Here is a 14400-nt window from a genome sequence, read left to right as displayed (position 1 = left end):
TGAATACATTTGTTTGAACACTAATTAATTTTTTACGAATAACATTGTCATTTATGAATAATCCCTTCAACTAAAATTACTGATTGTAAATTGATTGCTTTTTGCAAGTTGCTAGTTGTTGTGTTTGGTTGGCAGTATAGATTTCCTGCCATCACATTCAGGCAAGATGAGTCGATCGATCGATGACTCCAAGATGAGAGCGAGCTGCTATTTGATGGAAGGGGTGGACATACATGATGATGGGGTTGCTACGAAAGGCAGTGGGATATTTGTGATAAAAACAAATCACATAGCATAAATATAATTTCCTTAATAGCTGTAACTGACACGGAAGAATATCAGCACGATATGCAGTGAGTGGCCATGATGTTGTTGTTGAAATGTTTTTCGCTAAACCCGCTTAAAGTTCGAAGGGCCTAGGTTAGCTAACTTTAGCTGCTGGCTAACGTTATTTTGCAAATGACAGGACTGCAATACTCTTTGCTTAAGTTGTTTGGTGCGTACTTTTACCAGTGCATTTGTTGCCCACTTGTACGGACATTCTCGCAAGTTTGCATGTTAACTAGCCATATAGCACATTTTTCTCTTCTCCAACAGCACTGAAGTGAATTACTCATGGGTCAATGTAATTCCAGGATTCTATAAATATAACGTTAGCTATCGTAATGAGTTAACTAACATGTAAATGCAATGCAGTAAGTTACATCAGCTAAACAACGTCCTAATGCAGGTAAAGCCTTTTCCTTTTGTCCAGGCTGCTATACTGTTTTGTATTTTCCCAGGTTATGAAGCGGGTACGCACGGAGCAGATCCAGTACACTGTAGCTCAGTACCTGAAGCGGAGGCAGTATGTGGATACTGAAAGTTCCCTGAAGGGGGCTAAACTGTCCCAGTCCGCAGAGGAGATGGCTGCCAACCTCACAGGTGAGGCTTTGAATTGTCAGCTGGCCGGTATCCAATGCAAAGATCAATGACCAAATCAAGTTAAACTAGTATCACAGATTTAATGGGTGAATGATGCCAACTATTTTTGCAGACATGATTCAGCAAATCTCACTTATTGAGAAGCTCAAGCATCATCTTTCAGTTTAGGATGAGTAGTAACAGGTGATTACTCATGGACATATACCTAATCTTATTAATTGTCTCTCTTTCTTTGAGCAGTGCAGACAGAGTCGGGGTGTGCAAACATTGTCTCTGCTGCCCCTTGCCAAGCTGACCCTCAACAGTACGAGACCCAATTTTCCAGACTACGCAATTTTCTCTCAGGTACTTGACAATTGTGTAGAGACTGATGATATGTACGCTGCTATGCAACATTATACTAGCTTACCACTTAGTATGAAGCAATGTATTGTAAATGCTATGCTAGTTATTGTGGGCATAGGATCGTGGCCTTACTCTTTGTTTATTTTCTCCGGTCCAGAGGCAGCGTTGCCATGGGGCCAGGAGGTGAGCTGCGTCCTGTACCCGCTCTTCGTTTATCTCCACCTGGACATGGTGCGCTGCAACCTGAAGGGGGCGGTGGACGGCTTCTACAGCCGCTTCCACGGCCTCTTCCTGGGGGACGCCGAGCAGCGCTCCACCGTGGAGCAGCTTCGCCACGTCCTCACCCAGCAGGATGTTAACGCCAACCCTAAGCTCCTGGCCTTCCTCGACCACAAGTACGTGGTGAACCTGACGGAGCCGGCCTACAGTTACTTGTTACGCTATCTGCAGAGCGAAGACAACAGTACCCTCTGTAGGGCCCTCAGCACCCAAGTCCAGGTAGAGGTCACCTCCTCACCACGCACCGACTACCAGCTGTATGGGGCGACGGGTGCGGGAGCCGCCGGGGCCGCCACCACGGCCCCCAACTCTACCTCCTCGTGGTCGGGAGCAGATGGCCCTGAGCGAGGGGAGGCCGCAGGGGTGGAGGTCCCCACAGGGATCCCGCAGAGCGAGGCGGCCCTGGAGGCACTGCAGGACTGCATTAAGAAGGTGCGTGAGGGGCCGCCGTCACTCACCACCGTGTGCTTCTACGCCTTCCAGCACACGGAGCAGCTGCTGAACGCGGCAGAGGTGTCGGCCGACAGCAAGCTGCTGGCCGCCGGGTTCGACAGTTCGGTCGTCAAGCTATGGAGCCTTAGGGCCAGGAAACTGAAGGCCAGGCCACACCGGGCCGACGTGTCACACATCCGCTTAGCATGCGACGTGCTGGAAGAGGAGGTGAGAGGATTTTCTTTGGTTAGGATTTTTACAGAAATAGTCAGTTTTAAGATAAATGGCATGGCGGTTGTTGGTATCCCTGCCGACAATTATGGGAAACTTTCACATATCTAGGCAGTACAATGGTGTTTCCTCTGAAAATGTAAAATGTCAATGTATTCAGGCAGATGAAGAGGACGGCTCGGGCAGCGAGATCAAGACCCTGCGCGGCCACAGCGGTCCGGTGTTCCGCACGGCCTTCCTGACAGACAGCTCGGGCCTGCTGTCCTGCTCGGAGGACACGTCCATTCGCTACTGGGACCTAGGCAGCTTTACCAACACGGCCCTGTACCAGGGCCACGCCTACCCCGTCTGGGACGTGGACGTCAGCCCCTGCAGCCTCTACTTTGCCAGCGGCTCCCACGACCGCACCGCCCGCCTCTGGACCTTCTCCAGGACCTACCCCCTGAGGCTCTACGCTGGCCACCTAGCAGACGTGGACTGCGTCAAGTTCCACCCCAACTCAAACTACCTAGCCACAGGCTCCACGGATAAAACTGTCCGCCTCTGGAGTACCCAGCAGGGGGCGTCAGTGCGCCTGTTCACAGGCCACCGCGGCCCTGTGTTGTCTGTAGCCTTCGCGCCCAATGGGAAGTACCTGGCGTCAGCGGGCGAGGACCAGCGGGTGAAGCTGTGGGACCTGGCCTCAGGGGCTCTGGTCAAGGACCTGAGGGGCCACACGGACAGTGTCACCAGCCTGTCGTTCAGCCCCGACAGCAGCCTGGTGGCCTCCTCTTCCATGGATAACTCAGTCAGGGTGTGGGACATCCGAAACTCCCATGGGACGACTCACGCGGACAGCGCGTCCAGCGAGCTGGTGGGGCTCTACACGGGCAACACCAGCAACGTGCTCAACGTCCAGTTCATGGCCTGTAACTTGCTCCTGGTGACTGGAACGGCGCAGGAAAAACATGGACAGTAGCCATTTTGTTTTGTCTGGCCTGTTTGTCTGTTTAGTTTTGTTTTAAAAGACTGTTGTGTCTGGAGGGTCTCATCTCAGACATGGTCACCATGGAGACATGTATGTTTTCTTCCCTAAGCCAATTACAGAGAGGTTTAATTTCAGGTCAAAAGGTCACTTGCTAAAATTGCCCCTCGAGGTTGTTTTTGACAAGATCTCTGAGTAGAAAAAGTGATGTTAATCTGAACATACTAAAAAAATGACTTGGGTTTTATTTTGATGCTTATATCCACAATGCCAAAATGAGAAGTTACAGTTGAAGTCAGAAGTTTACATACCCCTTAGCCAAATACAGTTAGACTCTACAGTTTTTCACAATTTCTAACATTTAAAAGTAAAAATTCTCTGTCTTAGGTCATTTAGGATCACCACTTTATTTTAAGAATGTGAAATGTCAGAATAATAGTAAATTTATTTCAGCTTTTTTTTCTTTCATCACATTCCCCAGTGGGTCAGAAGTTTACATAAAGTACGATCTTTGTCCCCATGTGCAGTTGCAAACCATAGTCTGTCTTTTTTGTGGCGGTTTTGGAGCAGTGGCTTCTTCCTTGCTGAGCGGCCTTTCAGGTTATGTCGATATAGGACTCGTTTTACTGTGGATATAGATACTTTTGTACCTGTTTCCTCCAGCATCTTCACAGGGTCCTTTGCTGTTGTTCTGGGATTGATTTGCACTTTTCGCAACAAAGTACGTTCATCTCTAGGAGACAGAACGCGTCTCCTTCCTGAGCGGTATGACAGCTGTATGGTTTTCTTAGGTCTTGGCTGATTTCTTTTGATTTTCCCATGGTATCAAGCAAAGAGGCACTGGGTGTGAAGGTAGGCCTTGAAATAATCCACAGGTACACCTCCAATTGACTCAAATTATGTCCATTAGCCTATTAGAAGCTTCTAAAGCCATGACATCATTTTCTGACATTTTCCAAGCTGTTTAAAGACACTGTCAAGTTAGTGTACGTAAACTTCTGACCCACTGGAATTATGATACAGTGAATTATAAGTGAAATAGTCTGTCTGTAAACAATTGTTGGAAAAATTACTTGTCATGCACAAAGTAGATGTCCTAACCGACTTGCCAAAACTATAGTTTGTTAACGAGAAATTTGTGGAGTGGAAAAAATAGTTTTAATGACTCCAACCTAAGTGTATATAAACTTCTGACTTCAACTGTACATGTAAGAGGGTAGATTCATTGGAAATAACTTTGATTTATGGCATTTTCACCAAGAACTACCTGATGGGTTCTACTAGTGAGACCTCATAACTTTTCAGGCTTCCCAAATATTTCCAATAAATTCACATCCAAGTAGAATTTCCATGTAGAATGTTAGCTTGGCATGGTTCCGGATGAGGATTGCATTTTGGGTCTAGTGCCTTGAGGGTCAACACCTGTTTTATTCGGTCACGCACAAAAATCACATTGATCTAAAAAATGGGTCTCTGGCTATTCGATTACTTGAGTTGTTTAAAAATCAGCATCTCCCCAGAATTTGTCCTCATACAGTTGTTAAACGTCATCACCGCTAACTGAGAATGTTGGTATGCTATGAAATGCTGAACTGCGACCAATATGAGAGTAATCACAGGGAAAGAATGACAACTGTACTTTGTTTCTTACTATTCTGTTAGTGGCATTATTTGTAATATGCTGAGAAGTGTAAACATATTTTTGTAATCTCTGACTGGCTGTACCTGGGTTTTATATTTCAAGAGAGATGGCACCCTGTTGCATGTTTGTGGGTGAAAATGAATTGATAAAGTTACGAGAAAGATCTGGACTTGAGTGTTTTATATTGCTTCATATCTATAATGGTAAAGATAAAACAAATGGATACTCTAGTTAGTTGACAGACATTTTCTGTTCATATCAGCCTTTTATTTGTAATTGACAGTTTATTTTTAAATGGCCTATTAATAACCATTTCTCCACATTGATCCTGATGTTTAAGATCTAAAACTTGATCTTGTGCTGTTCCATTTCAAATATGCATAACATGTTAGCAGTGATGACAAATCTGTCACTACCTAAAACCTGACATTCTAGAACACATTCTATAGTGAACTCCTATATCAGAGAGTGAGGAGTAACAGCCAGTTGGGCAGGGAAAGTGGGTGAGGTAAGGTGCGTTGCCGTGGGAATGGACAAACCAGTTTATGTCAGGAGGGTGTGTACCTATCTACCCACCTGCTTGACAGGCTTGTCACGCCGTCCAAACCACATACACATCAAAGAAACAGGATTTGCAAAACACCCAACGCCCCTCTCTCTCCCAGTCTCTGTCACTGCTCACAAACAAGGGACATCTCTCCCCCCCACACACACACACAGTCCTTCTCCATCTCTCCCTAGTTTCCCCTTTAGTCTGAGCCCTCAAGATGACCGCCAAGTCGATCAGCACCCAAGCGGATGGGAAGACGTTTGAGCAGCTGAGGCAGGAGTGTCTACAGAAGAAGAAACTGTTTGAGGACCCAGACTTCCCTGCCTGCGACTCATCCCTCTACTACAGCCAGAGCGTGCCCATCAACTTTGAATGGAAGAGACCTGGGGTATGTAAGCTACAGTACAAATGGTCTACTCCGAGGGAGCTAATGTGACTGAAAGAATACAGTAATTACAGTGGTAATTAGTGTAATTAGAACATTTGCAGTTGATCGTTGAGAGTGAATGGCCTGGATGGGGTCTCTGTTTAGGTAGATTGTGCTCATTTGTTCTGAAGGCAAGACACTTTGCAATGTTAAAGTATAGAAGACTATAATCCTTATATTTACCTTATTCACATTATAGGGGCGGCAGGTAGCCTAGTGGTTAGAGCGTTGGACTAGTAACCGAAAGGTTGCAAGATCGAATCCACGAGCTGACAAGGTAACAATCTGTCGTGCTGCCCCTGAACAAGGCAGTTAACCCACTGTTCCTAGGCTGTCATTTAAATAAGAATTTGTTCTTAGCTGACTTGCCTAGTTAAATAAAGGTAAAATATCAAGACCAACCTCAAGACCAAGCCAGTTCTGTCTGAGTACGAGCTTTTATCCAACCATCCCTTTAAAACCAGTTCTGCAAGAGAGGAATGTGTTAGCGGATACTTTTATCTGGCTAATATCTAATTCCCTTTCTGTAGTGTTTGTCTTGAAACTTTGAACTTTAAAATGTCCTATGTACACAAATGAAGCTGGAGATACTGTACGTGCCTGTCTCACGTGTAGGGCACAGTCTTCTGGAATGTAGCCTTGAAGCATGCCTTGAATGTTTTCTCTCTGTTGACGTTGCTGGGAGTGGTGGTTGACAGGTTATGTGCTCAGAGAGGTTAGCTAATCTTAAGAGTTTAAGAAAACCATCTCTCCCTGTAACATTAGTGACTAAAATGGGAAAGATCCAACTAAGATCCTATTTGTGATCCTGAAGCATTTCTCTCTTGGTTGATCCTTGTGAATGAATACCTGTACCGTCTCTCTGTGTTTCTGCGTCCCTGGGGACTTTGGCTGATTTAAGACGCCAGGAATGTGAACACACCTTCCCGAAGCGGCAGATTCACTCCAAACCCCATCTCCGTTTTAAACCTGTTTCTCCACTGTCACTAAGCCTCTTACACCTGCTCCTATTCTTTTACAGGATCTTTGTGAGAATCCCGAATTCATAGTTGGTGGGGCTGATAGGACAGACATATGTCAAGGAGCACTAGGTTTGTATACATAGTACTTCTTATATGATACGAATCGTATATCATACATCCATATCCAAACACTAGAAATAACAATGCGATATTTGTCTGGGGACCACAAGAAAGCAGATTGCGGGCCTGATGTGGCCCCCGGGCCTTGAGTTTAAGACTTAGACTCTATAGCATTATATACGACACCTAAGACGGGAGGTTATGTCCATGGCTTTCAGTGTGTAGGTCCTGACTCATCACGTGTTTTTCACCCAGGGGACTGCTGGCTCCTGGCGGCCATTGCCTCTCTGACCCTCCATAAGGAGACCATGGCCAGAGTGGTGCCCAACGACCAGGGCTTTGACCGCAGCTACGCTGGCATCTTCCACTTCCAGGTAGACTCGCCCACTACACAGCTATCAACTGCCCATCACATTTATTGACAGAACATTGCGTTTTATCTATATGACAATATTACATTATTCACAGAATGGTTGAGTCTTAAATGTTAATTGTTACATAGTACTTACTCTATTGACATCAGTGATTACACAATTCTTTAGTTGAAGGAAGTCATCCGTAAGTATAGTCTGACATGTCTCTCTCCTCCAGTTCTGGCAGCACAACAGATGGCTGGATGTGGTGGTGGATGACCGACTACCTGCTGTGAGGAACCGCCTGGTGCTGCTCCACTCTGCCTCCAACAACGAGTTTTGGAGCGCACTGCTGGAGAAGGCCTATGCCAAGTATGTGTAACTTGTAAACTTTGAAAAGTACAGGTATAACATTTATGCAAACTAAAATAGGTGTTTTGTACAACTATTGTCACTTATCGTCACGTTTTGCTTGATAGCGTGTAGTTCATGTAAAGCATGAGTATTGGATGATTGTAACCAATTTTTCACCAAATGCATGCAGTCACTAGCTGCAAAGCTTGGGTTAATTTTCAAATGTCTGCTATTTGATGCCCATTGTATCCCTAGTTAACCCATTCCATCCCATTCCTGTCAGGTTGAACGGGAGCTATGAGTCCCTGAAGGGAGGCTCTACCCTGGAGGCCATGGAGGACTTCACCGGCGGCGTTGGGGAGACGTACGAGACCAAAAGCGCTCCAACCGACCTCTTCAACATCATGAAGAAGGCCTACGACAGAGGCTCAATGATGGGCTGCTCTATCGACGTAAGGGCCTCCTAAACCAGTTTCAGTGGAAGACCATTATACATGGGGTCCTTAGACACCAGGTCCTGTATTTCCAAAGCATCTCAGAATAGGAGTGCTGGTCAGATATAGGATCAGTTTTTGTCTTTTAGATCACAATGAATAAGATAATATAGACAGGATGGACCTGATCCTAGATCTGCACTCCTACTACTATGAGACACTTTGTGAATACGGGTCCAGGTCTGAGAGACAGTCCTGGTCTTTGGTGACTGATACAGATTGTGATTTTTCCTCTCTCCAGATCACCAGCTCTGCTGAGTCAGAGGCCCAGACCGCTTCAGGACTGGTGAAGGGACACGCCTACTCCATCACAGGCCTTGAGGAGGTTAACTACAGAGGGAAAAAGGTCAAGCTGATCAGGATCAGGAACCCTTGGGGACAGGTGGAATGGAACGGTGCCTGGAGTGACGAGTGAGTGCAGTTAATTTCCATCAGGCGTTGCTGAGATGAGTAGGAATAAAAACCAGCGTACACTATGCATTATGGGAGAGTGGTTATTCTGTCATCTGTTTTCTCTCTTACAGGTCCAGGGAGTGGAATGTGATCGACAGTTCTGAGAAGAAACGCATTCTTCAGAACTCCATGGATGATGGTGAATTCTGGTTAGTAACAACAGCGATTGTAATAGTTTTAGTTTTACGTCTGGAACTACATCCCGCATGTTCAACAGCAATAGGCTTTCCAGTGGCCCTGGACAGTTGCCGGACAAGGTCTGGGTCCAATCCTGTATACAGTGAAGACTTTTCTGAATCAAAATGGTTGCTGGTTTCAGGATGGAGTTTGAGGACTTCAAGGCCAACTACGACAAGGTAGAGATCTGCAACCTGACGCCGGACTCTCTGACGGACGACACCAAGCGGAAGTGGGAGGTGAACATGTTCGAGGGCAACTGGATCCGTGGCTCCACCGCAGGCGGCTGCAGAAACTTCATAGGTGAGAGGACAAGGTTGCAGACAGAAATGTAATGAATAGACTTGGCTTGATTCCCTATTGTACATGATTAACATATATATTCTACACAGTACATTTCTATCTGAACGTCTGAGCCTCGTAATGTGACAGTCAGCTTGGTTCATACAAAGTTTGATGACTCAGATAAAAGGAATGCCAATTGTATCTTTGATGAATCCACTGTGCCAGAAGTGACCAACCTTGATTCTGGAATGCCAGAGAGTGTATATAGGCTTTTGTTCCAGCCCAGCCAGCAATAATACAACCATTTAAACCTGTTTTCCCCCAGATACATTTTGGACCAACCCTCAGTTCAAGCTGACCCTGCTGCATGCTGACGATAATAATGATAAGTGCAGCGTGGTCATCGCTCTGATGCAGAAGAACCGCCGTGCGCTCAGGAAAGAGGGACTGGACCTGCAAACCATCGGCTTTGCTCTTTACGAGGTTAGAGACACTACATGCAAGAAACCATATGCACAAACAATAGGAATACATTGGTTTTCAATTTCCTAGTACATGCTACCTATAGTAACAGTTATTTTGTTAAATCAAAGTTACTCATTCATTATTTGAAGGGTCTTTAAAAACATGTCCCTCCCTCTCTCTTCTCCCTCAGGCCCCTGCAGATGAGGACCACCTGGGGAAAGACTTCTTCCGTTACAATGGGTCCAAGGCTCGCAGTAAGACCTACATCAACGTGAGGGAGATCTCCGAGCGCTTCACCTTGCCCCCGGGCAACTACCTGCTGGTGCCCACCACCTTCCAGCCCCACGACGAGGCCGACTTCATCATACGCATCTTCTCTGAGAAGGCAGCCGGAACCATGTATGATATTTACGTTTGGGAGTATTGTCTGTGAATCAGTATTAGTTTCAAGCAGATAGTTGGTTAAGAGAAAGGTTGAATGAAAGCACTTGATGGCTGTAGCCAAACTACACTAAGATTTATTTGACTTTTAATATTGCATGTAGCCTAAATTGTCGTTCAGTGTAAGATTTGCTGGACAAGTTCATGTTTGTGATTTGAAAAAGCTAATCACGGGATGTTGTCATCAACAGGGAGATGGGTAACACAGTAGATGCTGATTTGCCAGATGTAAGTACTCTGCTGTTGAAAATCACAAAACTGCAATGCTGAGACGCTCTTTACTTCCTGTTGATGATGTATTGTGATGTATCTCTCAGCCTCCAATGCCCAGTCTACCAGAGGAGGAGACGGATGAGGAGAAGGGACTGAGGAGAATGTTTGAAAAGATTGCTGGTTCGGTAAGAAAATACAAATATTCTAAGAAATGAGGAGAGCTGTTTCTGCTACACTGGCAATGTCCCTGATTCAGATACTATGAGCATGTCGAAGGAAAACAGTAATGTCGTACCCCCTGGCCATAAGACTGTTAAATGGCTAACAACTACTGCTCTCCCTCTTATAATATCCCACTCCCACAGACGATCCACACACTCTACCGACTCTGACACACACACCTTCACTGTCACTCTTTCTCACACGCACACACACTCGCATACAGCCTCACTCACACACTCATAATTGATGCCACACACTTACACCCCCTCACTCCTACGCTGCTGCTAAAATTATTGTTGATTCGATTTATTACTACCATTTACGCTGCGGTTAATTGATTATTGATTTCCATTAGTATCTATCTATTTCTGCTACTGGTCACTGTTACTCCTGTTTACATGTATATATTACCATTAGTACTGTATATTACCATAAGTATTTATATATTCTTGCTACCAGTCACTTTTCAGCCCTGTTTACATGTATATCCTACAACCAGTCACTTTTTATGTATAAACCCGACCACTCCAGTACCCCTGCACATTGAATAAGGTACTGGCACTGACCTGAAAGAGGTCTTGATGTAAAAATTTCACTGTACTGTTTTACACCTGTTGTGTCCTGTGGCGAATAAACTTTGAAACGTGTGCGCCCCCTATTGGTCATAGCCAGAATATCATATTTTGTCTATTGTGTCTTCTGCTTAGGACCAGGCCATCTCTGCCAAGGAGCTTCAGCAGGTGTTGAATGGAGTACTTAGCAGGAGTAAGCGGCCCTCCTCTTAAAAGTCACATCCATTGTGTGTTATTACAACTCAGACGTTAGCATAAAGAGCAATTCAACGAATGTCATTTGAATACACATCCACACGCACATAGGTTGACTCTTGACTCTTTTTAAAGCTAAATTACTTGCACACTCTGGGTCTGTGGGGTTATACCTTCATGGATTACAGGTTCTATAATATTGTCATGATTATTTTAGGAATTTGTTTTGATGTTCCTCTCTTTTCCTTCAGGGAGAGAAATCAAGTTTGACGGTCTGAGTCTCAACACCTGCCACAGCATCATCAACCTGATGGATGTATCCTTCACCTGTCCTAAACGCCTATAATGAGGCTTTGGAAAATGCTTTACTTTGATCAATATTGGATTCATGCTTTTACAATATACACTATATATACAAAAGTATGTGGACACTCCTTCAAATTAGGGGATTTAGCTATTTCAGCCACACTGTTGCGGACAGGTGTATAAAATAAAGCACACAGCCATACAATCTCCATAGACAAACATTGGAAGTAGAATGGCCTTACTGAAGAGCTCAGTGACTTTCAACATGGCACAGTCATAGGATGCCACCTTTCCAACAAGTCAGTTCGTCAAATTTCTGCCCTGCTAGAGCTGCCCCGGTCAACTGTAAGTGCTGTTATTGTGAAGTGGAAACGTCTAGGAGCAACAACGGCTCAGCCGGGAAGTGGTAGGCCACACAAGCTCACAGAATGGGACCCGCCGAGTGCTGAAGCGTGTAAAAATTGTCTGTCCTCGGTTGCAACACTCACTACCGAGTTCCAAACTGCCTCTGGAAGCAACGTCAGCACAATAACTGTTCGTCTGGAGTTTCATGAAATGAATTTCCATGGCCGAGCAGCCGAACACAAGCCAAAGATCACCATGCGCAATGCCTGCGCAATGCCAAGCTTCGGTTGAAGTGATGTAAGCTCACCACCATTGGACTCTGGAGCAGTGGAAACGTGTTTTCTAGAGTGATGAATCACGCTTCACCATCTGGCAGTCTGATGGCTCAATCTGGGTTTGGCAGATGCCAGAACACTACCTCACGTAATGCATAGTGCCAACTGTAAAGTTTGGTGGAAGAGGAATAATGGTCTGGGGCTGTTTTTCATGGTTCGGGCTAGGCCTCTTAGTTCCAGTGAAGGCAAATCTTAACACTACAACCTACAATGACATTTTAGACAATTCTGTGTCTACAACTTTGTGGCAACAGTTTGGGGAAGGACCTTTCCTGTTTCAGCACGACAATGCCCCTGTGCACAAAGCGAGGTCCATACAGAAATGTTTTGTCAATCGTGTGGAAGAACTTGACTGGTCTGCACAGAACCCTGACCTCAACCCCATCGAACACCTTTGGAATGAATTGGAACGCCGACTGCGAACCAGGACTAATCGGCCAACATCAGTGCCCGACCTCATTAATGCTCTTGTAGATGAATGGAAGCAAGTTCCCGCAGTAATGTTCCAACATCTAGTGGAAAGCCTTCCCAGAAGAGTGGAGGCTGTTATAGCAGCAAATTGGGGACCAACTCAATATTAATGCCCATGATTTTGGAATGAGATGTTTGACGAGCATGTGTCCACATACTTTTGGTCATGTAGGTTATTTGCCTTGACAGATCAATCCAGGTTGACAATTCAGGGCAGCTTGAGTTTCAGGAGTTCAAGGTCTTCTGGGAAAAGATGAAGAAATGGATTGTAAGTACAGCATGACTACATGTTGCTGTCTGTTACAATATCATATATATTGTTATACAATAGCCTATGACGTCAATTTAATATTGAACATGTGTGTGGAGTGGAGGTGATAACGATGTCTATGGTGTTGGTTGCAGATGCTCTTCATTTCTTATGACACGGACCGGTCAGGGAAGATGTCCTCCTATGAGCTCCGCATAGCTCTGAAAGCAGCAGGTGAGAGACTACAGCGTGGTACATAGGGTTAGAACAGAATGACTGCATAGAAGGTCATATCTCAATGGTAGAATGCTAGTGTTGAATCCTGTCTTTTGATCTTGGTCTCTTTCTCTGTGAGTACTCCCACACTTTCTCAAGAAGACATTTCAGGGGGCCAGAAAGACAAAAGTGTGACTTTAGGTGTGAATCAGAGCCTAACTAGTAACATTCTGTCTCCACCATCCAAGGCATGCATCTGAACACCAAGCTCCTCCAGCTGCTTGGCTTGAGGTTCGCTGATGAGAACTACGACATCGACTTTGATGACTACCTCACCTGCATCGTCCGCCTGGAAAATATGTTCAGTGAGTACCAAGGGACTGTACCACCTTATGGGATGTATCTGCTCAAATAACTTGTATTTTCATGGAACAAGTAAACACTCAGATGTTTAGTGCTTTGGAGTTGTTGGACATACCCAATGTTATATTGGTTGTTGACAAAAAATATATATTTGTCCTCCCCCAGGGGTTTTCCAAGCATTGGACAACAGCAAGACAGGCCAGGTCAAAATGAACATACTGCAGGTATAATAAACATTGTATAATATGAACATTACAGTGGAAACATATTATACAACATGTAAAGTCCATCTGGTGTGATGTGCCCACCAAGACATGATTTGCTTTTGATTATGAAATAACTTTTGTCTTTTCAGTTCCTCCTCCTTTCCATGAACGTCTGAAGAGGATCCAGCAGAAGAACAAAGTAAAATAACGGGCTTGGGGTGCAATATGTGTTGCTTGCAAATACACTAATATCGAGTCGTTTCTGCTGGGAACGAGGTTAGCGAATACACTAGTTATAATCCATGCATAAAACATATGCTATATAGTTATAGCTATGTTTTAATAGTGTATGCCTTTGTCTCTCTTGAATTCACTCAATAGAGACATTTTGTTTTAAAACGAAACCAACATACTTGTGCCACAGTTTGGAACTTATGCCTCTTGTATTTGACAATCAGGAGAATTTGTGTTAAATTCTGTTTACAGAGTTGCTCCAATAATAAATAATGCACTGATCAAGTTTTAAAAGTTTCATCATGTTGACACCGTTTCAGTTGATTTCTCAGTTTGGGATTTAACAAAATAAAAATTCTATCATGAAAATGTAATATCTGCTGTCTGTGTCTGAGCTTTAGATTTGTCCGTAAATATTCAAATGTAGAATACTTTCTCAGCATGCTAAGAAGAAATTAAACAAATTGCCCTACATAAATAAGCAAATATTTTGGTGGATCTCCAATGAGTCGATATTGATTTTGGGCTCTGACATGACACGCTGCAAGATTCTTCACTTGGTGTTGAGGATTGT

The 14400-nt window shown here is 44.6% G+C and overlaps 2 protein-coding genes across 3 annotated transcripts; both read left to right on the top strand.

The window, feature by feature from the left end:
- The first annotated feature begins 215 nt into the window (after positions 1-215).
- On the top strand, positions 216-3313 carry LOC139568570 (TAF5-like RNA polymerase II p300/CBP-associated factor-associated factor 65 kDa subunit 5L). Of its 2 annotated transcripts, none has more exons than XM_071390488.1 (5): positions 216-353; positions 783-924; positions 1165-1269; positions 1427-2208; positions 2372-3313. In XM_071390488.1, the coding sequence occupies exons 2-5, from the start codon at positions 786-788 to the stop codon at positions 3167-3169; spliced, it is 1824 nt and encodes a 607-aa protein (XP_071246589.1). In that variant the 5' UTR covers positions 216-353; positions 783-785; the 3' UTR covers positions 3170-3313. The 2 variants fall into 2 exon arrangements, with proteins under 2 accessions (XP_071246589.1, XP_071246590.1); XM_071390489.1 differs by lacking the exon at positions 216-353 and adding an exon at positions 409-496.
- Positions 3314-5443: 2130 nt separating this feature from the next.
- LOC139568569 (calpain-9-like) lies at positions 5444-14200 on the top strand. Its single transcript, XM_071390487.1, has 19 exons — positions 5444-5755; positions 6816-6885; positions 7132-7250; positions 7468-7601; positions 7867-8035; positions 8319-8488; positions 8602-8679; positions 8850-9010; positions 9318-9475; positions 9648-9856; positions 10090-10126; positions 10216-10296; positions 11041-11098; positions 11352-11416; positions 12757-12825; positions 12963-13041; positions 13272-13388; positions 13552-13610; positions 13742-14200. Exons 1-19 carry the CDS (start codon positions 5585-5587, stop codon positions 13766-13768), a joined length of 2031 nt encoding a protein of 676 aa, XP_071246588.1. The 5' UTR covers positions 5444-5584; the 3' UTR covers positions 13769-14200.
- The last annotated feature ends 200 nt before the right edge of the window (positions 14201-14400 follow it).

The sequence above is a fragment of the Salvelinus alpinus genome, chromosome 2 (assembly GCF_045679555.1).
Source record: "Salvelinus alpinus chromosome 2, SLU_Salpinus.1, whole genome shotgun sequence".
NCBI classification, from domain to species: Eukaryota; Metazoa; Chordata; class Actinopteri; order Salmoniformes; family Salmonidae; genus Salvelinus; species Salvelinus alpinus.
The sequence above is the reverse complement of the archived record's forward strand: the minus strand, read 5'-3'. Positions and strand labels throughout refer to the sequence as shown.

Excerpts from the sequence above, each read along its gene's own strand:
- LOC139568570 (XM_071390488.1), top strand. The coding sequence starts at position 786 with ATGAAGCGGGTACGCACGGAGCAGATCCAGTACACTGTAGCTCAGTAC. Across the intron at positions 925-1,164 it reads GATGGCTGCCAACCTCACAG|TGCAGACAGAGTCGGGGTGT; the intron begins GTGAGGCTTTGA and ends TTCTTTGAGCAG. Across the intron at positions 1,270-1,426 it reads ACTACGCAATTTTCTCTCAG|AGGCAGCGTTGCCATGGGGC; the intron begins GTACTTGACAAT and ends TCTCCGGTCCAG.
- LOC139568569 (XM_071390487.1), top strand. The coding sequence starts at position 5,585 with ATGACCGCCAAGTCGATCAGCACCCAAGCGGATGGGAAGACGTTTGAG. Across the intron at positions 8,680-8,849 it reads ATGGATGATGGTGAATTCTG|GATGGAGTTTGAGGACTTCA; the intron begins GTTAGTAACAAC and ends TGCTGGTTTCAG. Across the intron at positions 9,476-9,647 it reads TCGGCTTTGCTCTTTACGAG|GCCCCTGCAGATGAGGACCA; the intron begins GTTAGAGACACT and ends CTTCTCCCTCAG.